At 39.9% G+C, this 25,697-nt stretch overlaps 1 protein-coding gene across 3 annotated transcripts in view; it reads left to right on the top strand.

The window, feature by feature from the left end:
- Positions 1-25,697, top strand: part of VPS41 (VPS41 subunit of HOPS complex) — a 263,655-nt gene that overhangs the window by 220,376 nt on the left and 17,582 nt on the right. For all 3 annotated transcript variants that reach the window (XM_010587165.3, XM_023544248.2, XM_023544249.2), the window contains 8 exons: positions 505-632; positions 3,014-3,158; positions 5,438-5,479; positions 5,626-5,676; positions 9,808-9,945; positions 18,638-18,692; positions 21,278-21,418; positions 22,698-22,834. In XM_010587165.3, coding sequence (XP_010585467.1) covers positions 505-632; positions 3,014-3,158; positions 5,438-5,479; positions 5,626-5,676; positions 9,808-9,945; positions 18,638-18,692; positions 21,278-21,418; positions 22,698-22,834 — 837 coding nt within the window. The remainder of the gene's footprint in view (positions 1-504; positions 633-3,013; positions 3,159-5,437; positions 5,480-5,625; positions 5,677-9,807; positions 9,946-18,637; positions 18,693-21,277; positions 21,419-22,697; positions 22,835-25,697) is intronic.

The following is a 25,697-nucleotide window of genomic DNA, read 5'->3' as shown; positions in this document are numbered from 1 at the left end:
ATAGGAGTTCTTTCTTAGTAGCACATCTCACAGAATAAGAACAGAAGTAAATGGTACCATCTACTCACCAGGAGTGGTAAGTGTGGATCATTGTGCGGTAATTCTCCCTGCCGCTGTAGCCACCCCGAAACCCGTAATCTAAAAATTGGTGAAAGGTTTACTGACTAACGTTTTACCATATTTTTACACAGGTAACACACGCCTTATACTTTTTTTTTTGCCAACCACTCTCTCCCCCATGAGGTATTTTTATAAGCGCGATATGCTAATTTTTTTTTTTTTTTATAGCAACATGTAAAAAAAAAATTGACATAGAGGTACTTACTAAAATACATTGCAGGATGAGGGAGCAATTGACAAACATAGAAGGCACACATTATTTGTGTAAAAAGATGATAATTATAAAACTATTTGATCAGTTATGTGAATACTTTTAAGCAACGTTTAAACTATTTGGGCTGTTATCCTATTTTGAAGAATCTTTTTTTCCCCCTCTCTGGTTAGGGTTTTGCCACATTAATCCGAGAATGGCCTGGAGATCTATACAACAATTCAGTAATAGTTCAAGCCGTTCGGGATCACCTGAAGAAAGATAGTCAAAACAGGACCTTACTTAAAACCCTGGCAGAATTGTGAGTACATTTTAGTGCTGCTTTTTCTAAATCAGTCTCCATCAAAAGTTTTTCATATTTTGAACATTCTGCATCCCACTTTGGAGAGTGGCATCTGGGGTCTTAAACACTAGCAAACGGCCATCTAAAATGCATCAGTTGGTCTCAACTCAACAGGAGCAAGGAAGAATGAAGAATACCAAAGACACAAGGTAATTATGAGCCTAAGAAACAGAAAGGACCACATAAACCAGAGACTACATCAGCCTGAGACCAGAACTAGGTGGTGCCCTGCCACAACCGATGACTGCCCTGACAGGGAACTCAACCAAGAAACCCTGATGGAGCAGGAAAGCAGTGGGGCGCAGACCCTAAGTTCTTGTAGAAAGACCAGACTTAATGGTCAGACTGGGACAAGAAGGACCCCAAAGGCCATGGTCCCCAGACCTTCTGTTAGCCCAGGACAGGAATCGTTCCCAAAGCCAACTCTTCAGACAGGGATCGGACTAGAACATGGGATGGAAAATGATACTGGTGAAGAATGGGCTTCTTGGATCAAGTTGACACAGGAGACTATGTTGGCATCTCCTGTCTGGAGGGCAGATGAGAGGGCAAAGGAGACCAGAAGCTGCCCGAATAGACACAAGGAGTGAGAGTAGAGGGAAGGACTGTGCTATCTCATTAGGGGGAGAGCAATTAGGAGGGTATAGCAAGGTGTATGTAAATTTATATATGAGAGACTGACCTGATTTGTAAACTTTCACTTAAAGCACAATAAAAATTAAAAAAAAAAAAAAAAAAGTTTTTTATATTTTAGATTTGGCAAACTCTGAATGGAGAGCAGATTCTCTGGGTGGTGCACACACTTAATGCGTTCGGCTGCTAACTGAAAGGTTGGTCATTCAAGTCTACCCAGAGGCATCTTGGAAGAAAGACCTGCCAATCTACTTCCAAAAAGTCAGCGATTGAAAACCTTATGGAGCACAGTTCTACTCTGACACACATGGGGTCACCATGAGTCAGAGTAGACTCAATGACAAATGGTAGAGGTGGTGGAATGAGGAGGAGATGTAGGCGGGAGCCTTTTATACCTGTATGCACTCTTAATAAAAACCTTTTACAAACCCCAAATGAACAGAATAAGGAAAAGGTATCAAGCTGTACTGTTGACATCATCTGTTTCACAAAGGAGAGGAACCCCGTCACTAGCACTTGGTAGAGAGGATGGTTAGGAAGGAAAGCTATACAGTTCTTAGGCCGCTTGTGCAGAAGAATTTCCCAGGGTGTGAGGCTCTGTGTTGTTGTTCTTGGATCTGCAAGTCAGTTAATCTTTCAAACCTCAGATTCATTGTCTTTAAACTTAGAGGTGACAATCTCTTTATTGTAATTATTTTAAAGTTCAAGTGAGATATCATCAGAGGTATGTGCAGTGCCTGGTACTGTGTCAGAGCTCAGAAAATGGAAGCTGTGGTTAGTATTTTCCATATTTATTGGGCACTTTCAGTGACCCAGGCTTTGTGCCAGAATACATCCCACCCTCAAGGAGCCTTAGTCTAATGAAGCAAGAAGTATACTACAGGTATACTCAAAAAGAATAGTCCGCATCAGCCGTTCTCTGCACTCCCACTGGCTCAGATTGCCTTCTCTCCCATCTTCCTACTTTTTGCCCAAGACCAAGAAAGTTACATCAGAATTACCTAGGATTCAGGATTATCTAAGACTTTTGACAGAGAGTTGTGCTTGTAGCATTCTGAGTTGGAATACTGATCATTTTCTTGGGGAAACATTGTTCTACATGTTCTTTGGATTCAATAGTCCTGCCAATAGTGCAGTCTAAGTTGAGTGGGCTTCGAGGAATAGGCTTAGGGACTTAATGTGAAAAACATTGTTTCAACAGAAAAACACATATCAATTTTATTCAGCTGCCTTGCAAATAACTTTTAGAATATGACCCGTTTGCTAGCTGAACCTTGATTATAAGAATTTTTACTGATTTTTCTACTACTAGAATAAGAATTTCATTCTGGATCATAATTTCTTTCTAGTATTTAAATTTCTGCAAAAAAATTGAGGTGGAGAAACCAATAATGAAAATTTTTATTACTCAAGTTTTATAAATTATTACTCAAGTTTTATAAATTTTCAAAACTTTGGGTGAGATGTGAGGCAAGGTTTCGAGAAAGAAATACTTACTGGTCATATGTAGTTAAATCCCAAGGAATATTTTTCCAAATAGAGTTAATTTTTCTCTCTAAAACAAGTTTTTTGGTTTTTAATCTTGTAAAACATGATCTCTGTGTGTGTGTGTGTGTGTGTGTGAGAGAGAGAGAGAGAGAGAGAGATGTGTTTTTGTATTGGAAATGTTGAACATCAATGTAATGTAAAATATTTTGTATTACCAGGTACACCTATGACACAAACTATGGCAATGCTCTGGAAATATACTTAACATTAAGACATAAAGATGTTTTCCAGTTGATCCATAAGCATAATCTTTTCAGTTCTATCAAGGATAAAATTGTTTTATTAATGGATTTTGATTCAGAGGTAATGTGTTTCTTATTTTAATACTGACAAATTGTTTTTACTAATTCAAATTTTAATAATTAGACATCCATATAAATGCCAGATCGGGTAGTGGATCACATAGCTTGGTTGTATGCTAATCATGCTCAAAACTTCCTGATCCATTCTAGGTATTGTTTAACTATTTTATTTGTCAGCCTTGAGGAACGCTTGCAAGCAACTGTAATTTGATGTGGAGTTTTTAAAGTTGTGTGTATAATTTTTTTTAGAAAAACATTTCTTAGAATTCACAGAAATAAAGAAACAAGCCACATGCTTTGGCCCTTTTAACCTTCTTAATTGTATGTCCTGAAATTGAGATTTTAAGTAAATTTACTTTTTGCCCCATTCATTGAGGATCTATTCCTCGGTATTCCTGGATTTAGCATGTGGAGTTACCGTTGGTCTCAGCTGATACCTAGGTACAAGGTATATGGACTGTGTCATTTTATTATTGAACCCATTTGAATAGCGTTTCACTTGACTAATAAGGAGACCCAGCTCCACAGTTCACAGTAGCTCTGATAAAGTGATACAAACTATATGTGTTTTGTGGGATTTTACTTTATTTTATTTTTATTTTTATTGGTAAGAAAAGCTAGTGACAAGTGCTGGTGATAGAAGTAAAGAGTGTCTCCTAGCACAGTAGTTCTTACTTAGAAAATTGAAATTTTTGATAAAGTGAAGGGTAGAATCCTTAAGGCTCTCCAGAAGGGCTACTTGGCGTTTTTCAATTATATTTTACATACTTAGGTGTATTACTTATTATTCACAAACTTAAAAATTTAGATCGATGGTAAATTTACCTCTGTTTCCGAAAGATGCTTTTAGCCCATTGCTGATACTGAACGAGTCAAGTGTTTAGGGATTAGTACAGTTCTGAGGAAGCTCAGGTACAGAGGTTCTGCTTCTCTAGCAGAAAGTGATTAAGAGGATGAGATGCTTATATAAAAATTAATTACATTTCCCCCATATCTGGTCTTTCCTCGTGTCTATACCCCTGCCCCCATGTGTCTCAAGAGCTTACTTTTACATATGTAACTGTGGAAAAAGATGAATGAGCTGAAGCTAATTGCTATTCAAGATTATAAGCCAATGGTAAAGAGTAATAGAGTTTTCTAATTAGACCATAGGAATAATCTATTTTAACATATTTCAGACCAAAAAAAAAAAAAAGACATGTTTGAGGCCAACTGCTAGATAGTATCAGGGTTAGGAGCAGAACACAGGTGTTCTACCTGAGTTCACTCAGCCTAGTGTGCTGGCTTCCCACTACCTCTTGTTAGAGACAGTGTCTGATTTGTGTTTCATGAAGGTTACCAACCAACCAGTTGCTGTCAAGTCAATTCCAACTCCTGGAAACCCCATGTGTGTCAGAGTAGAACTGTGTTCCATGGGGTTTGCAGTGGCTGATTTTTCAAAAGTAAATCACCAGGCCTTTCTTCCAAGGCCCCTCTGGGTGGACTCAGACCTACAACCTTTTGGTTAACAGCCAGGCACGTTATCCGTATGCACCACCCAGGCATACCTCATGAAAGATAAAGGCGGTTAATGTAGCTTCTACAAGTCCATGAGCATTATATGGTCATGAAACTTCAGGTCACTAATTTTTTTTTCTGGCTCTTACCCTCTCTCCACCCTAGACCAGCTCCTTGTATCTGTGGAATCTAACAGGGTGACCTGGTCAAGGTTCACATGGCCAGAAGAAAAGTTCATTCTCATGGTACTGGCAGTGAGACACTCTCTCTCTCTGCTGAGAGTCACATGAGAGCTTGTGGAGATACCTGAGACATCAAGAGGGCTAGACTATATGTATTCGAGATGTTTTGTACTTAGCAAGTTAAAGCAGGAAACCCTGATAGCCTAGTGGTTAAGAGCTATGGCTGCTAACCCAAAGGTTGGCAGTTTGAATCCACCAGGTGCTCCTTGGAAACTCTATGGGGCAGTTCTACTCTATGCTATAGGGTCACGATGAGTCGGAATAGACTCGACAGCAAGTTTTTTTTTTTTTTTTTTTTTTTGTAAGCTCCTAGCAAGGCATCATTTTAGTAGTATGCAGAACACATAGGCCTCAAATTGAGACACATTTTGAATGCATACTTAAAAGTTTAATCTCACTTAAGTGCCATTTTAAAGCTAAGGGCCTCCTTAAGTATAGAAAATAAGCCCTCTACCTTTAACTGTCCTGACATATACATGTGTTTAATGTTCTCTTCTTATATGGCAAGTCTCAATGATTGTGGCTATTTTTTATATTTCAGAAAGCTGTTGACATGCTTTTGGACAATGAAGATAAAATTTCAGTGAGTACTATTTGTTTTTATGGATGTTACCAGATGAGTGTTCAGGACCACTAAGCCATAAAGAAGAAACATGTTTATCAGATAATTTTGCAGCTCAGTTTCTGTTCTCATAGCTCTACATTTGAAATATTCTTTTTTCCCTACAGATTAAAAAGGTCGTGGAAGAATTAGAAGACAGACCAGAGTTGCAGCATGTGGTAAGCATGACAGTCTTGTTTTGCCTTTTTCGACTGATTATTGAGTCAGACCAACTCCCAGTTTTGGTGTCAGCATGTTGGAGTGGCCTCCTCAAAGAGGGTAATATTCAGACTGGAGATTTGCCCACAAACAGAGTTCTGCAATTATTAAAATGGGGCATATGCCGTGCATCTGGAGGCCAGGGATTAATTACAGATCAGGCACTTTATTTCGACTCACGGTTCAATTGCAACAACAAAAAGAAGTCATCATATTCATTACTGTGGTATCATACAGTGCCTAGAGTAAGCACCTTTCTCCTATGGTTAACTTTAAATGTAATTTCAGTGTAGCCGAACCCACTGCTATCTAGTTGATTCTGACTCATGGTGACCCTATAGGACAGAGTAGAACTGCTCCATAGTGTCGTTTCCAAAACTAAATCTTTATGGAAGCAGATTGTCACATCTTTCTCCCGCAGAGCAGCTGGTAGGCTCAAACTGCTGACCTTTTGGTTGGCAGCCAAACACTTTAACCACTGCGCCACCAGGGCTCCTGTTAATTATGGTGTAAATCACAGCAAAAGCCCTGATATGTGTACTGTGGATATTAAGTTCTCACGTCAAGGAAATACCGCACAACAGATCCATGTCTGAGACCACAGAATGATAAGAGCTGAGCCTCATTTTTTATCCCCCACCCTGGCACTAGCTAATCTCACCTCCCCCTGTGATCTTGGTTGTTGTGCTCTTTGAGGCCCTTTATTCTAGATTTCCGGGGGGTGAGGAGTGGGCTACTTTGATTCTCTGCATTGTTATCATCATGGTAATAAGGGAAGAGTAGATGTTTTCTATATCCTTTAAAAAAACCATACAAGAGAGGCCTTCAGTGGAAGTAGGGGTTATACCAATAGGACTAAGGGTGTTGAACACAGTGAGTACATTTGTATCTTGTGCACCTGTTTGCACCCAGGAGGAGGCTCAGGGAATAGAGAATTTTCTTTGAATGTCAGTTTTATACATGAAGCTTTTGACGACTCCAGGATAGGTATGTGGGGTGCTCATTTTGCCCAAGGGTTGTTCAGGTGCTATCACTGTATTGTTAATGCTCGGCAATCTCAAGATTGCTTGCTTACCCAAGCAAGGCTCTGGTGTGCTGGCCACCTTGGGTATAAAGCAGTGATTTCTGGCCCACTTAAGCCATGAGGCAGAATTATGAGCAGTAGGTATCTATGTGATGGGGTAATTAGTGCTGTAGTGCAATGGTTACAAGGCCTCCACTGAAATGGCTCATCTCCCCAGTCAGCCAATGTAATGTCTCTGTAAATTCGACCTGACAGACTCCTTATCCTGTTTGTACTTCTGGGAAACAGCACCAAGTTTCACAGCTGCGAAGCGTGGCCTTTCTAGCCATGGTCTTGTGACTCCCACCAAAAGATTGGGTGGGGCTGTGCAGATAAGGTGCTTATAGCCCACCAAAGGGATTGGACAGATTGATAATAGTACAAATAAGGTGTATTACACGCTTGTGGGGGTGGGACCATGCAAATAAGGTACATGGAACCCTAACGAGGGAATTGCTCAGTTTTGCCATCCTGCTAGGCTTAAAATGAGCAATCTCAGAAGCAGAAGGTGGGGACCTCACTACCACCAAGAAGAATAGACGGGAGTGGAGTGCATCCTTTGGACCCAAGGTCCCGGTGCTAGAACCTCCTAGACCCAGGAGGGAGAGACAGAGGGCCATAACATCAGAGACAGTGCAAGACAGTGAGAAGCAGTGGCAGGAAATAGCAGCAGCAGAACTAGGAGACAGGCACAAGACAGTGCAGTGGGCTTCCCAGCCCAAGGACCAAGGCAGTTAAAGTGGGTGTGCTGACCCACGGAACAAGAGCTGAGAGCCTTCAGGCAGGAGGCTTCCTGGTGGAATGGGGTGCTTTGGGCAGTTTTGGCGGTGCTAGGCTTGCCAACCCACAGAGGGAGAGCTGAATGCCTTTGGGGAGGAGACTTTCTGGCAGAGTGACATGCCCCTGGGCACTTATTGGCAGAGCTAAAGAGCCTTATAACACTTGCCTCACACAAAAGAGGCTGGACCAAGGGACTGAGGCCAAAGGCCAGAGAGAGGCCTACCTGCAGGCATGGCTGAGAAGAAGCTGTCCTCATCAAAGAACGGTATCCTAAGTCATTCCTGATCCTGAGTAGGAACCTTTACTTACCTATTAAACCCCATAATTGTGAATATGGTCTCTGAGTTCTCTGTAGCCATTGCAACAAATTATCGAACCTAGCAGAGAAGTAAAGAGTGCTGTGGGAGAGACTACTGGTGTCACAGTTGGTCAGAAGTTTGGAGGGTGGAGGTGTGTCTGACCTCTGCCTCATCAGGATCAGCTGTGAGCTGTTGATCCTGATGATGATTCTTTCTCCCCCTACTTGTGAAGTTAGACAACGAGGTCTGACCCTGCCCCCACGCACCATTGTTACACCAGCCCATGGTGGACTCCAGCGTCAGGGGATGGACAGGGCCTTTCATCAGACCAGCGCGGCTGTGTGTGAGCCTTGGTCCACAGATGAATTATCTGTGACTACTCTGACCTCCTCCTGTTGCCTTAGGAAGATGTAGACATTTACCCAGAGGATAGTTTCTTAATGTACATATGTCATAGTTAGGCCCAACCCAAGCCGTGGTGTTTTTAATCACCCCTTATGCATGTGAAAGCTGGACAATGAATAAGGAAGACTGAAGAATTAATGCCTTTGAATTATGGTGTTGGCAAAGAGTATTGAATATACCATGGACCGCCAGAAAAATGAACAAATCTGTTTTAGAAAAAGTACAGCCAGAATGCTCATTAGAAGCAAGGATGGGGAGTCTTTATCTCACATACTTTGGACATGTTATTGGGAGGGATCAGTCTCTGGAAAAGGACATCATGCTTAGTAGAGGGCGAGCAAAAAAGAGGAAGACCCTCAACGATATGGATTGACACAGTGGCTGCAACAATGGGCTCAAGCACAGCAACGATTTTGAGGGTGGCACAAGACTGGGCCCTGTTTCATTCTGTTTTACATAGGGTCACTGTGAGTCAGAACTGACTCAGCAGCATGTAACAATAACAAGGCTTATTTGATGGATATATACAATAGTAGATATCAAAATCAGCTAGCTCATTTATAGTCACAGCTTCTAGGGCTGTGATTATGAGCCAAGGTACTTGGAAACAACCACTCAAGATGTGATTAAGCGCTTCCCGTTTCTAGTGGCTTGTGGGGTTTTTGTTTACATTTAACATTAACTGAACATCGATTTCTAACTTCTGCATAATATATTGATAGAATTAATCTTGCCTGTGAGTAGAAAGTGAATTACTCACTTCCTTTGAGGTCCATTAACTTTTCAGACAGCTAGGGTAAGGAAGGTCTTTTGAAAATTGGTTTAGAACACCTGTAGTCTGCTTGATTTTTATTCATGTCTACCTGCTAATGAGTTAACATTGTTGCCAGCTCCATTTATTGTTCCTTACCTGGCTTGTTCTTGATGTTATTAGTATAGGCAGCACTTCATTGCAAGCACAGATACCAGTAAGACTTAACAAAGAGGAGATGCAGAATGGATGAAAATGAATATAGCTCTTGCTGCTTGAGTTTTGGGGAGATGTGCTTACCACATGACTCTACCTCCTTTCATGTAAAAGAAGAGAACTTTTATGGCCTAGGAAGTCCACTAACCAAGCATTTTGGTTCTGAGGTGAAGCAGATAATGACTGTAGTAACAGCTACTACTATTAGCAGATCTATAATACTTAGTGTATACCAGTCATAGTTGTGAGTGATTTACAAACAGTAACTCATATAATCCTCACAACAGCCCAATGAGGTCTTTGCAGATATGGAAATGGAGAACTTGGTGAAGTGCCCAAGGTCACATGGTTGGTAAGTTGTAGAGCCAGGTCACTGGATGCTCTTTTAGAGTGAGCCTGAGAATCTCCATCCCCTGGAGGCATTCTCCTTTGCCTGTCTTCCTTACCTTCAGATGGCTTTTGAAAGCTGCTTCTCCCTTGACCACTCATAAAAGCTGTTTAGAACTGAAAATAACAACACTACCAGGTATTTATTTTCTTATTTTAATCTTCATGGTTTATCCTTCATTCCTTTTAGTATTTGCATAAGCTTTTCAAGAGAGACCATCATAAGGGGCAGCGCTACCACGAAAAACAGATCAGCCTTTATGCAGAATACGATCGGCCAAACTTACTTCCGTTTCTCCGAGATAGCACCCATTGCCCTCTTGAAAAGGTAAGTCGCCGACTCCCCCACGTGTACACTTTAGGTTAGAAAGCTGTCTCTGTTGGAACCCTCTTTATCGTTCTAGTCCTCCAGCCTGCTCATCTACCTCTGTTCAAAGGGAAGTCTGTCGCTTTCAAAGCAGTAGGTTTTGCTGGACATTTGGATGAGAAGTGGAGGTTCTGTTTGATTCAATTTGGGTGAGGAGCTCAAGCATTTCTGTGACAGGCTTAATTGGAATAAAGGGTTAGGACTCATAATCAACCCTGAGCCAAAAAAGTCATCAGGAGTCTGAGTCAGGTACCAGAGTAACAGTGGGACCAAAGAGTCAGGCCCGGTGTCCACAGCCAGAAGCAGTTACTCTAGTTGGGAATTGGGTTTGCTCAGCCAAGGCTGATAACTTAGGTCCTGTACCCTGTTTGGTTTAAATATCCATCTTGTGTGTTTCTCTGTATTTCCACTATAAGTTTCGGTTTGTTCATCTCTCTTTCCCACCATCCTGTAAATTCTTCAAGAATAAGGAGCTTGTCTTACTCATTTGGTAAACCCAGTACCCAGCACACAGTAGACACTAAATGTGCACAGTGAGTGAGTGAGTGAATGAATAAATGAATACATACAAAAATTCTAGTTAGGGCCCAATATGGACTAGTTAGGTTTATAAGGCTGCTGTTTCAAAGAAAACCATAATGCTTACTGTGTATGTACACTGGTAGCTGGGCAGTCTAAAGGCCAACAGCCTTGTTTTCCACAGTTCTTGATGCCACCTGGAACGCTTCCTGACATCTACAAATGTCCTGATGAATTCAGATGGCCACACCACATATTTTTAGTCAGCTTTACATATCAAACAGGAAAGCATATTTGACTGTAAGGAACATGTATGGAGACTTGACTGATGGCTTGCAGTCTGTGCACATTTACAGCTTTTATAGTTGCTTCAAAGCCTACAGTTTATGAAGAATTATCTTACCTGAATATTAACTTATGAAAGACATTAGTGTTTATATCTGGGGCCCTAAGAGATTTTTTTTTAAGAATGAACTTAGGAATCCATTGTTGTTGTTGTTGTTGTTGTTGTAGGCTGCCATCAGGTTGTCGTCCCTCCCCCTGCCCCATGCACAACAGAGCGGAACACTGTCTGGTCCTGAACCATCTCCGTGATGGGCTGCAGATCAGACTGTTGTGACCCACAGGGTTTTCATTGGCTAATTTTTGGAAATAGATTGCCTGATTTTTCTTCTTAGGAATACATCACTTTGCTCTAAAAATAAAAGCAGGTATTCCCCTCTTCCATCACTGGAATCTTGAATTTTATAATCCAGAAGAGGAGTGATAATTATCCTTTGAGCAGTGCTCCCTCGTGTGTATCTCAACTTTTAAGGAAACATCATTTGCTGCCAGAGAGGACATGGCTGTCTCCAGTTGGCCTCCCCAGATAGAGCCACGCACACATGGGCGACTCTCAGCCATCCTGTGCTTGGCTTCCTTGCTCACCAAACACAAGATGCAGAGGAGGAACACTCAGGATTCCAGTATGTTCATGTCCTTCACCCACTGTCAGCCCATGCTGGCTAAAGCACAGCTCAGCAGAAGGACCACTGCTTGACCCAAAAGAGGAGCATCCCAAAAACAGCAGTCCCGCACATGTCTCGGGAGTCCTGGGTGCCACAACAGTTAAGCGCTTGGCTTAACCCACCCAGAGGCACCTTGGAAGAAAGACCTGGCAATCTGCTTCCAAAAGATCACAGCCTTGAAAACCCTGTGGAGTGCAGTTCTACTCTGCACACATGAGGTCACTATGAGTCGGAATCGACTCCATAGCAGATGGTACAACTGGTACAAACACATGGTTCTTCTCATACATGGAACTTATTTAGACCCTTTGGGTAGAGCTTTTAGGATTTTTTTTCTCTGCTCCTCTAAAACAACAAATACCATATAAAAGAACACAACACAAGCATCCTGAAACCAATTATGTTGTAAACACAGTTGTGGTTTTTTTAATTGCCTCTTGCTTTCTACTAAGGAGAATTTTGAACAAAATGGATTAGAGACGGTTATGGTGGAAACAGCCCGTTATGAAATACCAAGTCAATAATCCACGTTTTTAGAATTCCTTAAATGGGCTTTCATGTTACAGATCGTTGAGACTTCTTCATAAGAGATTATTACTTGTCAGTGATCCATTGTGAGCAACCTGTATAGTTGTAGGAAACATCTCACTCTGTCTTTGCTGAGATACGCAAAGCTGTCTTAAAGCAGATATTCATGGCTTATTAAGTCATGATGGATCTCAGCCCTTTTCCTTTAGAAACAGGAATTCTCTTTACACTTAATCATCTTAGAAACTAAATTCTTTTTATGTTTACATATAACATGCAAAATCTACCGTATGTACCGATTCATGAATAACAAGTAGATTTTTTCCCCAAACACATCCCAAGTATGCTAGCAGAGAGGTGAAGGTCATGGAATACAAGCTGACTTTTTTTTTGCCGAAAGAGAGACTCAGAGAAAAAAATGTGATCTTCTTTCATATTGAATATAAAATTAAGAACTTTAAAATTTTAATGCCTGTACCCCTTCCCCCCAAAGAGATCGCTACTTCAGAAGAGTTTGTAGGTTATTTAGCTGTGTGGATGCTGAAGAGGATTTTGGTGTTTTTTTTATTTTAAGTGGGAAATGTTTCAAGTTTCAAAGTAAGTTACCCCGAGGGTGGTGATCCACTGTTGCTAATTCAATTCTGGCAGAATCACAGCTCTGCCTTCGTCATTTCTGTGTCTGCCTTTGCTGGGTGGGTGAACTGTTCAGAGAGGGATGACTGCAAGCTGGCAACTGGTTGAAACCTCCACAATCAGTAGTATTTGGCCAAAAAATTTGTAGAGACCCAGCACCACATCAAAAGCCCTTTAGGGCCCTAGTTATCAGAGGCCAGAGTTCAGAATTTAAAATTACCGTAACTCTGAAATTCAAAAATTGATCATAAAGTTTTATGAATTTTTTCATTCTAAAGGAGATAGAGAGTTTGAAGAAATTCATAGTACCTATTTTTTCTTTTATAGTTGGAATCGACTCAGCAGCAACGGGTTTGGTTTTTTTGTTTGTTTTTTTTTAAATAGCAATTAACGGAGCCGTGATGGCGCAGTGGTTAAGAGCTACAGCTGCTAACCAAAAGGTGGGCAGTTCAAATCCACCAGGTGCTCCTTGGAAACCCTATGGGGCAGTTCTACTCAATGGCAACAGGCTTGGGCTATATCTAATGGCATTCCCAAGGTGGCAATATTTATGACTGTGGAGGAATAAAGCTGGGAGACACAAAGTTTACAGATACTCATTAAAGAAATTTAAAGAGAAGATTGGATAAAGGATTCCAGGGCCAATGCTGGGTAGAAATCATTATTTAATTTACTGTTGATGAAGTTCTCATTAGTTGCCCTACAAACTGCTAACTCTGTTCCTTACCTTTATACTAAATCAGCAAAAAGAATTAAGATATTATTTTTACTTATATTCTGTCTTTATTCTGCCATTTCACTTTTATTTTTATTACTGTTTTCTTTTTCTTTGTGTCTTGTGTCTATGTGTGTGTATGTATGTGTGTGTGTGGTGTTGTATTGACTTTAAAAATCTGTTTCCCTTCTCTCCCCTCTAGAGGGAGCACTGTGGCCTAGAACATTCAAGAATCTAAAATAAGGAAACTGTTTTTATGCCTCATTTGTGTGAATTATAGGAAAATCTTCTGAACTAGAAATACTGTCATTTTATACTTTACTCAAGACTCCTAGCATTTTCTAGAGTCTTTATTTTCTCGTTTATGAGAAGACAGTAATTTTAAGATACTGTTAGAAAATAGTTGTAAAACATTTTAAAATCTTTGGAATTCAAATTTCTGAGACTCAAATTAAGTTTAAGCTTGGTGATACACATCTGCTTGCATTCCGGACCATTCTTGACTTCAGACTTGCTTTCAGACAACTTTTTTCCCTCTTGGGTTGTCAGTTTTGATAGTATCATCTAAGAGCTTAGAGCAACATTGTCCTATAGAACTTTCTGTGAAGATGGAAGTGTTCTCTGTCTGCGCCCTCCAATGTGGGAACCACTAACTACATGTGGCTATTGAGTGTTTGAAATTAAGCTAATGCCACTAAGGAACTGAATTCTAACTATCTTTCATTGTAATTAATTTAAATAGCCTCATAAAAGCAAGTGGCTGGACAGCTCAGTTGAGCCTTCAAACTGCAAACTCTGTAGTTTGAGGCGAGCGTGTTTTCAGGCGTTCTCATAGGTCTAAGAAAAGTGAGGATGGTTTTGTGTGAAACTTTTGAGTGACACTTTGAAGCGTCAGTAAATGCCCATGTATGAAACTTATTTATGAATATCTTTTAGTAATAAACTGTTTTAAACAGTATAAATACTTATCTTTATTTAAACTGTACAAGTATAGTCAGAAGTGGACGCTCTAAGAAATGCAAATTGTCTGAGTACTCAGAGTTCAAGAGGAAGAGCTAAAGACCAGTAATGGCCCTACAAACCAGCCCCTTAACGCTCAGTTCTTTCAAAAGAAGGGTTCTGTCGTCTCCCAGAATGTTTAGCACATCCAGGATCCAGTGGAGGGGGGACGGCTGAGGGTAAAGAGAGTTTTGCCGTAAGGACACCACTGGCAAGAGAAAACCATCAAGTAACAATGCTGGTACAAGTGGGTTCTCCCCTTCATGCTGCTTCCTTGATGCTTTCTTTTCCACTTTTGCTTTCCTCTCTCCCCACTTAGTTGACTTTTTTTCTCCTCTAGTTAGAGCTTTTCTCTAGTTAGTTAGAGCTTTTCTCTAGTTAGTCCTCAGACCTTTGATCTTCATTCAGTGTGCTTCTTCATAGAATTCATCTGAACTAAGGGCTACAATATATCGATATCATCTGTTCTTTGCTACGTTGTATGCCCATCCTGCCTTTTCATTTCATTTTTTCATCAACTCTGCTCCTTCTTAACATACACCTTGACATTCCCAACAGCCTGTGTTGGACCTCCAAGCTTCCCACATGCTGTATCTTTAGTAACCTTCCTTTTTACCACTCCCTTACTTGTGATCTCTTGCAGTTACCCATTGCATGGACTCTTGGCTTCACTTCTGCACTCATTTTAAGGAATTGTAGAATATTAATATCAGAAGGAAAATTAAAAATATTAAACCAAATTCTCTCATTTTATAGAACTGGTTATTAGCACAGTCTAGATAACAAAGTAGGTTAGCTGACTTCTGAACAAATCAAGTGCTTTTTCCAATTAATTCATCACATTTCTTTTGAGAAACGAACAGACTTGGTGACTTTTTTTTTTTAAACTTTAGCTGTACCCAGGGCCCCAGTCCTGCTTTCCCTAGCCCTTTGGGCCCACAGTCAGGTGACCCTCTGAACTAGTTTGCGTCTGGTGATCCTAGTTGAGTCCTGTTGTCCAAGCATAAGTCTACCCTGAATGCTAGTGATAGTTACTCTCTTTACCACCCGCAGCTCAGCACCTATCATACGGTGTTTTTGGTTTTATTCCTGCTAGTAATAACGTAAGCTAATATCTGCTCGTGATTCGACATTTGTAAATCCCTTTTTAGCTCTCTTATTTTATTCTTACAATAATTGAATTTCCTCAGTACTTATTACTATACTACTCTCTTAACTTGAAAATACCCCCATTACAAATTAAGAGGCTTGGGGAGGTGAATGTCCCAGATGAATGGTGGTGCTGGAACTTTCACCCTACAACTATTCATTTTTAGTGTCTGCTCGGATATCGCCCCCTCCAGAAAGCAGTTCCTGGAACACCATTCTACTCCCTCGCTGCTCCCTGCTGAGTTATAGACCCCTCCTTTTCTGTCTTTCTTCATTCTACCTACCCAATTGTGTCTCAGTCTTCTGTTTACCTGTGAATGATACGGTCACTGTAAACCATAAGTTGTTTATCTCTACCTCCAGCATCAAGCACAAACCCAGGCACTCATTTGATTGCTCTATAATTATTCGATGTAATAGTCCAAGATCCACTGACTTCAGATTTTTAAGTCTTTTATCTCTTACAATTTTAATTTCTCACATGTATATCCTATCTCTTTGGGATAGTTTCACTGAAGAAGAGTAAAAGGTTGGTAAAACAAAAAAAGTTTCATTGTTTATAATGATAAATAGACTAGCAAGACCATATAGGGATAGGTAAACCATCAAAACAATTGAGAATTTCCTTAAGTGTTAGGATTGGGTTTAGCTATGAGTGCTACAAATCCCAAAATAATAGTGGCTTAAACCAGAGTACTAGTTTAGTTCCCTGTCACCTATAAGTCATGGTGGATTGGCCCCACTAAGGTGGCATGTCACGGGGTTAGGCACTTGGGCCTTTTTCTCTTCTTGTTCCACCCCATGTGGCTTTGACCTTGTGACCCAGGATAGTGCCATCCATGTTTGCAGGAGCAGGTTGGACAAAAGGATTAAAAAATGGCAAAGGGTTCACACACACTCAGGATTAAGGAAGGTTCTAGAAGCCACAATTCTATTTCATCCCTTTGGTGACATTAATCGCGTAGCTCTCCGCCAACTGGGCAGGCTAGGAGATGTTCTTTTGCTATTTTGTTATTGTTGTTTTTTTAAATTCTGGATGGTCACACACCCAGTGAAAATCTTATTAATCTGGAAGAAGCGGGAAAAGGCTATTAGGGGACAACTAGCTACCTCTGCCACATAACTTTTAAATTAATCTTGTGAATAATCAAATTCACAGTTTTTCTCCACACTGTGACCTTCATTTATTCTCATTTCCTCATTTAAATGTTGTGTGCACTTTAAAACACCATCCTAATTTCACTGAAATTCTAAAATAGTGTTTTTTTCCTTTTTTAATATCTTTATTATTATCTTTTGCTATACCGATTTCTACAATTAGCATACTTTCTCCTCTTCAGCTCTTAAGCAGTGGTCAGACTTAATATACATATTCTACCAAAATTTTTTGAGTCAAAAAACCAAATATCAAAACTGGCTGCTGCTGTTGTTTCCCAAGATAAATCATTGAGTTGAAAGAGCTTGCCGAGAGCTTGTGTTTCCCTTGTTTATCTCTTTGGTTCTTATTTTTAAAACAACCTTAGCTGGTTGTTTTTAAATAACTGCTCTAAACATGCAACTCAGTAATCCTCCTCTTGAAACCTTTTCTGTCTGAACAGTTTAAAAAATATAAAAATATATATTTATTACTATGGGTCGGGCTTTGTACAAAACACCAGACTTAGAGCATATATGGTCCCTGCAGACAGAAATTCAACAAATAATTAGATGAGCAGTTAGCTAATTGCAGTCGTGATTGAGTGTTGTGAAGAAGTGTGCAGGGTACAGTGGGAGCATGTACTTGGGACCTGAAGTGCATGCCAGGGGTGAAGATTAAGGGCAACATTTCAGGCAGAGGGAGCAGAGAATGTGTGACAGTGGAGCGATGAACGAGGTGTGAGAAGAAGCCACAAGAGAAGGCAGGGCCAGATCGTGATGCCTTGTAGGTCGTGGAAAAGATTCTGAGTATTAGTCTGAACAGAGCAACACAATAGCAAGGTTTTGTAGGAGGGGTATGAGAAAAGGTTTTCCTGTTGAACTCTTCTTATTCATCCTACAGCACCTGGGTCAGATGTCCACTCTTCTGTGAGGCTTTTTACATAGGAACACAGCAGAGTTCAGTGTGCCTGTGCTTAGCACATGGCCCTCTGTTCATTGTCCTCCAATTATGCAATTATATGTTGTCATATCTGTGTCACCCTCCCTGGGCCCTCAGCTCCCTCTGGCGGGACTCACACTGCTTCCACTTCTATGAAGTCTCCTCCTTCCCCTCTCCTCTGCTCTCTTCATCATTATTCACTTTTTTATTATTGTCTTCGCATTTCTATCCATCCTTTCCCACTAGTGCCCAGCACAGAGCATATAGTAAACGTGTCAAATCATTTAGAATTGTTGGTTTATTGATTTTAAAAAAAGTGTTTTGTTTTTTTTTTTACACCCAAGGAAATGCCGTCATCTGTGATATAGTTCCTCATTTCTTTACATGAGATGTGATCCCTCCTGGATCAAATGAGTCAAATGTATTTTTTCCTTCTCACTTTTGACAGATCTTTCAGCAGAGTTCTCTTAAGCCCTGTGAGGTGATTATAGAAATATCCCTAGTAAGTTTATTTATGCAACAGATACTTATTGAGCATTTGGTATGCTCGGTCCTGGGAAAAAGCGACCCTGAACAAAGTGATGTTCCTCCCTCTTGTCACAGAGCATATAGTCTAGTGGGGACAGGCAGCATAAACCAGCACCTCTATTTCAGGTAGTGAGAGGCACTGTGAAGAAACTAAAGTAGCACAAAGAGAGAAAACGTGATGGCAAAGTCCATTCTCTCAGCGTCTTGCTTTCTGCCTTTGCTCATGGAATGTTCCAAGTTGATTCAAATATAAGTCAGCTGCTGTTACTATTTTTTTTTTAACTGATTTGTGTGGAGTCTAATATCTCTTCTGAGAGGTGTATGAGTACAGCCACCAGCAATGCCAATGGAGCCCTGTTTGTTGTTGGCTTGCTTTGTTTTGTTTTTAAAGGAAAGCAGTGGAAAAAATGCATCCAAGCTTGTAAGTTTAAGTGACTCTGCTAATATTTGTTCTTGTTTGGTAACCCATACTAACGTTTTTACCCTGGTTAATTGAAGGCTCTTGAGATCTGTCAACAGAGAAACTTTGTGGAAGAGACAGTTTATCTTCTGAGTGAGTAGCTTTTTATTCATTTTGTTCCCCATAAATTGAGAAATGAGGTGACAAAGTGATGTAAATTGTATAAGAATGGGCATACGTTTTAGACTGAAGTAACATAAGAAGTAGACCCAATTTTGTACCGGAATTTAATATATGAAAAAGAAGACTTCACAGCACAATGAAGACCTATGTACTGTTAAAGCAATGTATTAGCAATTTGTAATAAACAAAGCTTTATCAGTCAGCACCTCACAGCATTAAAAAATTGTAGATGGGTTGAAGGAGCCCTGGTGACGCAGTGGTTAAGAGCTTGGCTGCTAACCAAAAGGTCAGCAGTCGGAATCACCGGCTGCTCCTTGGAAACCGTATGCGGGGGCAGTTCTCCTCTGTCCTGCAGGGTCGTTATGAGTCACAATCAACTTGACAGCAGCAGGTTACAGGTTTTAGAAGGGTTGAAATGTTTAAGTTCATTTTTTTATTATAATCAGCATATATTACCACTATATTGACAGAAAATAATCTTTGTTTTAAAAAATCATACCCAAAAATAGCTGAAGGAAATGGACTTGAATATCAGAGTTTTGGAGAGAGGGTACCGTTTTAAGTATAACCTAGCTGTCACTTGTCTCCTGCCCTCCAGCTCGTACCACCACTGTGTAAGTTATGCCACGCATACCCAGAACTTATCATCTTTCCATGTTCCTTGTAAATGACCCACTAGCACAAAAGCAATGTAGATTTTTCAGAAGATTTTATAAGGAAGCTGTGTGCAGGTGTTTGTATCACACACCCCGTAGCATACATACGACATAGAATTCTTGTTGGGCGTTTCACCCACATCACTTCCCTCTACAGTTTTTCCACTTTATACCCTCCCCTCATACGGCACTGGGCCACAAATGTCTCCTCTCTCCTCTGCCATGGAAAATAATCCGAATCTTCTATCCCCATTTATGGATGTGCAGACCCATGGATGGTCATCAGCAAACCCAGGGCTGTCCAGTTACAGGGCCTACCTTCCCTGGCAGGAAGTGTTTCAGGCACTGTTACTTCAGTGTGTTCTTGGGATTCTGATCACAACCTCAGGCAGCTTATCAGTTTACTTCTTGAAACAAATACAGTGTTCCCCCAAGAAATATTCTGGCGGAGTAAATTTTTTTCTTCATGTCATCCTGTCTTAGAAGTGGTAGAGAAACTTATAAAGGAAGATATAGTCTGATTTTATGGAAATTTTGGAATTCTATACACGTTTTTAAAAGTTAACCAATTTTTTAGAAACCCAAACTGGAAATAACATTTGCAGCAAAAACAAAATACTCTAGAAGTGATAGCCAATGGGATTTCATTTTACAATTCACAAGCCGCTGGGATCAGCCCATGATGAGAAGGAGCCTGAGCCCAGTCTGAGCTTGGTAAGGAAGAATGTGCACATGAGCGTTACAAGTTTCTTCCATAGGCCGAGGAGCGGGGACAAGGGGATAGCACACAGCCATGTAGGTACCGGCCCTCCATGGAGTTAGACTTTCTACGTGTACTGTAATAAAAACTCAACCAAAATTATGAACATAAACATTAAAATGCCAGCAGATCAATGAGCAAAGAATGTAAAGATAATCACCAAGTAGAAGCATAATTGTTAAATATTCTCATTGCATAAGTTATTGTAAGGCTTTCCCTGAACTTGGGAGAGAAGGGAATGAGGTAGCCCTCTGGCCATTAAGTTTGCAGTTGGCACAAAGTGTATCAGACGAACCACATGTAAAGCCACCTGATGGGCAGAATGTCTCCCAGGCCTCTAAGTCTTAACCTTATTGGAGTGTGAAGGTATGAACATCCAAAAGAAATCCGGGTCTGTCAGATGGAACTTGGAATCTGATACCCTGGGGTTCTAATTCCATCTCTACCATTTAGTAGCTGTACAATTTTCCTGACATTTCTGTTCCCTCTTCTGTAAAACAGGAATAGGAATAGTACGTTCTTCCTAGGATTATCCAAAAACCAAACCCAGTGCCGTCGAGTCGATTCCAACTTATAGCGACCCTATAGGTCAGAGTAGAACTGCCCCATAGAGTTTCCAAGGAGCGCCTGGCAGATTTGAACCACCGACCCTTTCGTCAGCAGCTGTAGCACTTAACCACTATACCACCAGGGTTTCCCCTAGGATTAGTGATCATTAAATGATATAATTCATATGAAGCACTTAAATGAATACTCAGCACGAAGTAAACACCCAGTAAATAAAAAAAAAACCCATTGCCGTCAAGTTGATTCTGACTCATAGTGACCCTATAGGACAGAGTAGAACTGCCCCATAGAGTTCCCAAGGAGCGCCTGGTGGATTCCAACTACTGACCTTTTGCTTAGCAGCAGTAGCACTTAACCACTACGCCACCAGGGTTTCCGACCCTATAATAAAAAAAATAGAAGGCATTTATTCGCCAGTGTGTTGTAGACAGTAAATGTTAATGTTACAAAGAAAATGTGCTTTTGCTTAGCTTTTAAATTGTATCAACAAATTAAAAAATATGATCTTTCATTTTAAAAAATCCATTAAGATATCATACATAAAGGTTTTCTCGCATCTGCACCCCACCTAGGCCGAATGGGTAACAGTCGGAGTGCCCTGAAGATGATCATGGAGGAATTACATGATGTCGATAAAGCGATTGAGTTTGCCAAGGAGCAAGATGATGGAGAGCTCTGGGAGGATCTGATTCTGTATTCCATTGACAAACCACGTAAGTGGAAAAGCCGTCTACAATTATAACTTTTCTCATCATAGCCAGTCAGATCTAGGATAACAATTTTTGTAAGATGCATTGGTCCAAAAATACCATGAAGTATCTACAATAATAAAAGGTCAGGTGCATTATAATGATTTCCAGTGTTTCTCCTGTGTCAAGAAGTCAGGAGCCACATCTCTTTGCATTACTTGAACATGATAAAGAACCTGGTAATATTAAATGTGTATCCCTGTGAAATATATTTTTGCCTGCAACAACCAAATTGAATAAATGTCATCTGTGTTGGGTGTTTTTGTTTGTACACAGGATGCATTTATTTTGAAAGTATATAGTGCTTACCAGTCTCTTTTTATGGAAACATATAACTGTTGGGTGTTTGCTATTGAGTATTTAGTCTCTCTTTTTTTTTTTCCTGCCCGGTGCTCTAGGCACCAGGAGTTTACATCTATTCTTTGATGACCTTCAGCTTGACCGTTGACATAGGGTCTGCCATTTTGGAACAAAAATGAACAAAAGCAGTCACTGCAACAGTAACCTAAGTTCTGTTTTGAAAATACAGAAATGATTTAGAAACTAGCTGTAGGAGTTGTAAATCCCTTCCCCCTGAATTTTTTTTAGAAGAGAGGTTTATCTCTTTTAAGATTTGCGAATTCTGGAAGCTGCTTTTATGATTGTGTTTTTAATAGAGATACAAGAGAATAATGTCATTAATGTCCATCTCAGATTAAGGTACTTACATGAATACTTACCTGGGAATCTAGTTTAGCTTGATAAGGTAGTAGCTTATGGATCTTAAAGAAGACAAAGTGGGTGTAATGGAAAACGTGAATTTTAGAGTCTGACCTAGGTTTGAGTTTGGGCTCATTACTTACTGGCCATGTGACCCTGGATAAATTAATTAACCATTCCATTTCTCTTTTCTGTACAATGGAGGCAAATAGTATTTCTGCCTGGCAGAATATTGCAGAAAAATGTATAATAGTTGACCCGTAAATACTAGTTGCAACATACATTAGTCGTATCCCATTGACATTGCAAACTGTATTCTGAAGGTACATTATCGCTTGTTTTCCAACCGTCTTTAAATTCTAGTCATTAGCTTCTCCTTCATGTCATAAGAAAGGTAAAGGAAGATTATTAGTTCTTGAGAGTTTAGAAGCTCAAATGGTTTTAACACTTAATTTTAAGGAAACATTCTTTGAGTTATTTTGGGGCTAAAATTGTATTACATGCATTGCTCCTGTGTTCATTGTTTTATGTGGTATTTCTATAGCATTTATTACTGGCTTGTTAAACAACATTGGCACACACGTTGACCCAATTCTCCTGATTCACCGAATTAAGGAAGGAATGGAGATTCCCAATTTGAGAGATTCCTTGGTTAAAATTCTACAGGACTACAATTTACAGGTAAGCATTCCTTCTTGGACAAATGAGCATGGTAAGTAAGTTGACTAACTACAGGGTAAACGTCTCTAGGGTTTATATGAGGTATCTTTCAGAAGGAAACCCTGGTGGTGTAGTGGTTAAGTGCTACAGCTGCTAACCAAGAGGTCGGCAGTTCAAATCCACCAGGGGCTCCTTGGAAACTCTATGAGGCAGTTCTACTCTGTACTATAGGTTCGCTGAGTCAGAATCGACTCGACTGCAACGGGTTATCTTTTAGAAACTTTAAATTTGATGGTTTATTTTATTTAGGCTGAGATATTTAGAAAACTGTTCAAATAGAGGAACTAGAGATATCACCCTTTTAAGGAAGCCGTTGGATTGTTTAACTATTTCTAAATTTTCATTCCTTGTTGATCAGACATTCTTATACCTAATTTTTGTGGTAAATATACCATGGCATTGGGGAGGGTGTGGGAGGGCTGACAGTGGCTGTTAGATTAGGCCACTCAGACTTTTTTAAGAAGAATGAGTATTATGTCCATTTGAGGTAATAAAAAATTGTTTTTCAGAAAGTTTAATAATTTTCCTCAAAGCCACTCAGTAACCCATTGTCAGAAATATGTTAAAACATGGAGCTTTATTTAACCTTTGGTCTTTTTTCTAGAATAGTACAATCTTATCCCCATTAATTCAGAATTTGTGATAAGAATAATGGAACCCATTATTTTCACATAAATAATAAGCTAGTCATAAAGCATCCTGGTCTCTTCCTTAAAAGAACTCTTAACAGCTATTTTTCAGTATTTTTCAGCACATTTCCTTGAAAATTCAGACTGTTCTTTCTCTGTTTCATTTGTAAATGAGTTCTTTTTATAATACAGATAAAATTGCTTTGCTGGAAACACAAAAACTCTCGCAGGTAAAGCCAAAGATAAGGTCATGAGGGAGAGAAGTAGTTGCCAGGGCAAGTAAGGAGGGAGCATCTGGATGAGAATTTGTTGGACCAATAGTCACTGGGAAGGGTGAAGAGTAGAGGGCTGCCTGCTGAACTCAGGGTGACAGCCTCAGGGACGAGGCATGGTGAAAAGAGAATACAGCCAAAAACAGTCGGGGAAGAAGCAAACAGAGGCCACCATATCCTCAAGCCAAGGGAGAAGAACAGCTCAGGGATAGAGCCGTTTTGTGTCCTGGAACAGTTCTTTGGAGTATGCAACTCATCAGTTTGAGCTTGACTACAAATATATACAGTACGTGTGTTTATTCTTAAGTTTTATATTACCTCTAAACAAAGATATATACACTGTAAAGCACATACAAAGATAGAAGTTGTTTTAGGATAAAATATTGTTAAAATGCTTTCTCTTATAGTTTAAAAGGAACCCAAAACACTTTTTGCTCTCACTGAAAATGTTTTCATTTTAATTTTCATACTGTGATTGAATGAACTCATTATTTTTTTTAATATTGTTTAACTTTTTGTCATCCACCAGTCACCCAACCAGTTGCCTTTGAGATGATTCCAACTCATGGTGACCCCATGTATTTCAGAGAACTGTGTTCCACAGTGTTTTCAATGGCTGTAATCTAAGAAAATAGATAGCCAGGCTTTTCTTCAGAGGTACATCTGAGAAATTCAAACTGCCAACATTTCAGTTAGTAGCTGAGTGCTTAAAAAGATTGGTTTGAAGCCAATACTATCTCTGCCCTTGGCTGTTTTGTTTTGTTTTTTTAATAATTCGTCATGCATTTATTGTGGTTTATTCAATGTTTTGGGTAATACTAAGCCCTAGACTTCAAGGGCAAATGATATTCATTCATCCTTTCATTCGACAAGTGTTTATTCACACTTGCCAAGGGATAGAAACATAGCATTGGAAAGATAGACATGGCCCCTGCAGTCATGGAGCTCTTGGAACAGCAGAGAAAGGAGATGCTATATCTAGTAATTCCCCTAAAGTAGGAGGAATTCTACCATTGATTTTAATGGCCATCATAGCTGATTGGTTATTTTACAAAGATACTGACTATATTTTTACTTTATAAGAGAGTTTAAAACCCAGTGAAAAATCAGGTTAGAAAATCACGTAATTCAATAATGTGTTCCAGATTTCATTGTAAAAATACAAACATCATTTTTAGCAACAAGATTATGTAATGGGAACATTTCTAAACATCTGTTTTCAAAAAGATCTCTTCATAGTCTAGTTTCTCTTTAAAAACTGTTTACCTTCTTACTCATTGTTTAAATGTTTCTTCTACCTTGACTATTACGTTGGCTTATTGATCACTTAATAACTTTTAGGACACATGCCATTATTTTCTTATTTATTTATGGGTTGCCACTATTTTTACTGCATAATGTGAGTCAATAAAAGCTCGACTAGGGAAGGAGGAATACCGGCTCTGCCACTCTATTGTTTTATTTTTTTGTTTGTTTTTTTAACATTTGCCTCACTGATTTTTAGGAATCTTATCAAGCCACCTGTTTACGTTGCAAGGACTGGTTTAATTTAAAACTTGGAAAATATATGTAAATTCTCTCAACTGGGCACGTGTGAACTGCACTGTGCCAGATTGCATTGAAGTGGACAGAGAGCTGAGGTGCCTCCACGGGCTGGTCCCTGTTTCTCAGGATACCTTGCCCCACACTAAGTGGGGGGCTGGTAGTAATCTGCATGTCAAAATATCAGTATATTTACTGTTTTCCTTTCTTTAGGTTAAAATTACATGGAAAAATACATATGAGTTATCCAAATGGACATTGAGGAGTTGAGGGATTGGGGAGGCTATAAGCCAGGCTGCAGCGTTCTCAGTGAACCAAATGTGAACCTGGCAGCCTACAGGTGACTGGAGAACACAACTTTAAAGGAGGAGAGGCTATTCA

This window comes from Loxodonta africana, chromosome 8 (genome assembly GCF_030014295.1).
Source record: "Loxodonta africana isolate mLoxAfr1 chromosome 8, mLoxAfr1.hap2, whole genome shotgun sequence".
Lineage (NCBI taxonomy): Eukaryota > Metazoa > Chordata > Mammalia > Proboscidea > Elephantidae > Loxodonta > Loxodonta africana.
The sequence above is the reverse complement of the archived record's forward strand: the minus strand, read 5'-3'. Positions and strand labels throughout refer to the sequence as shown.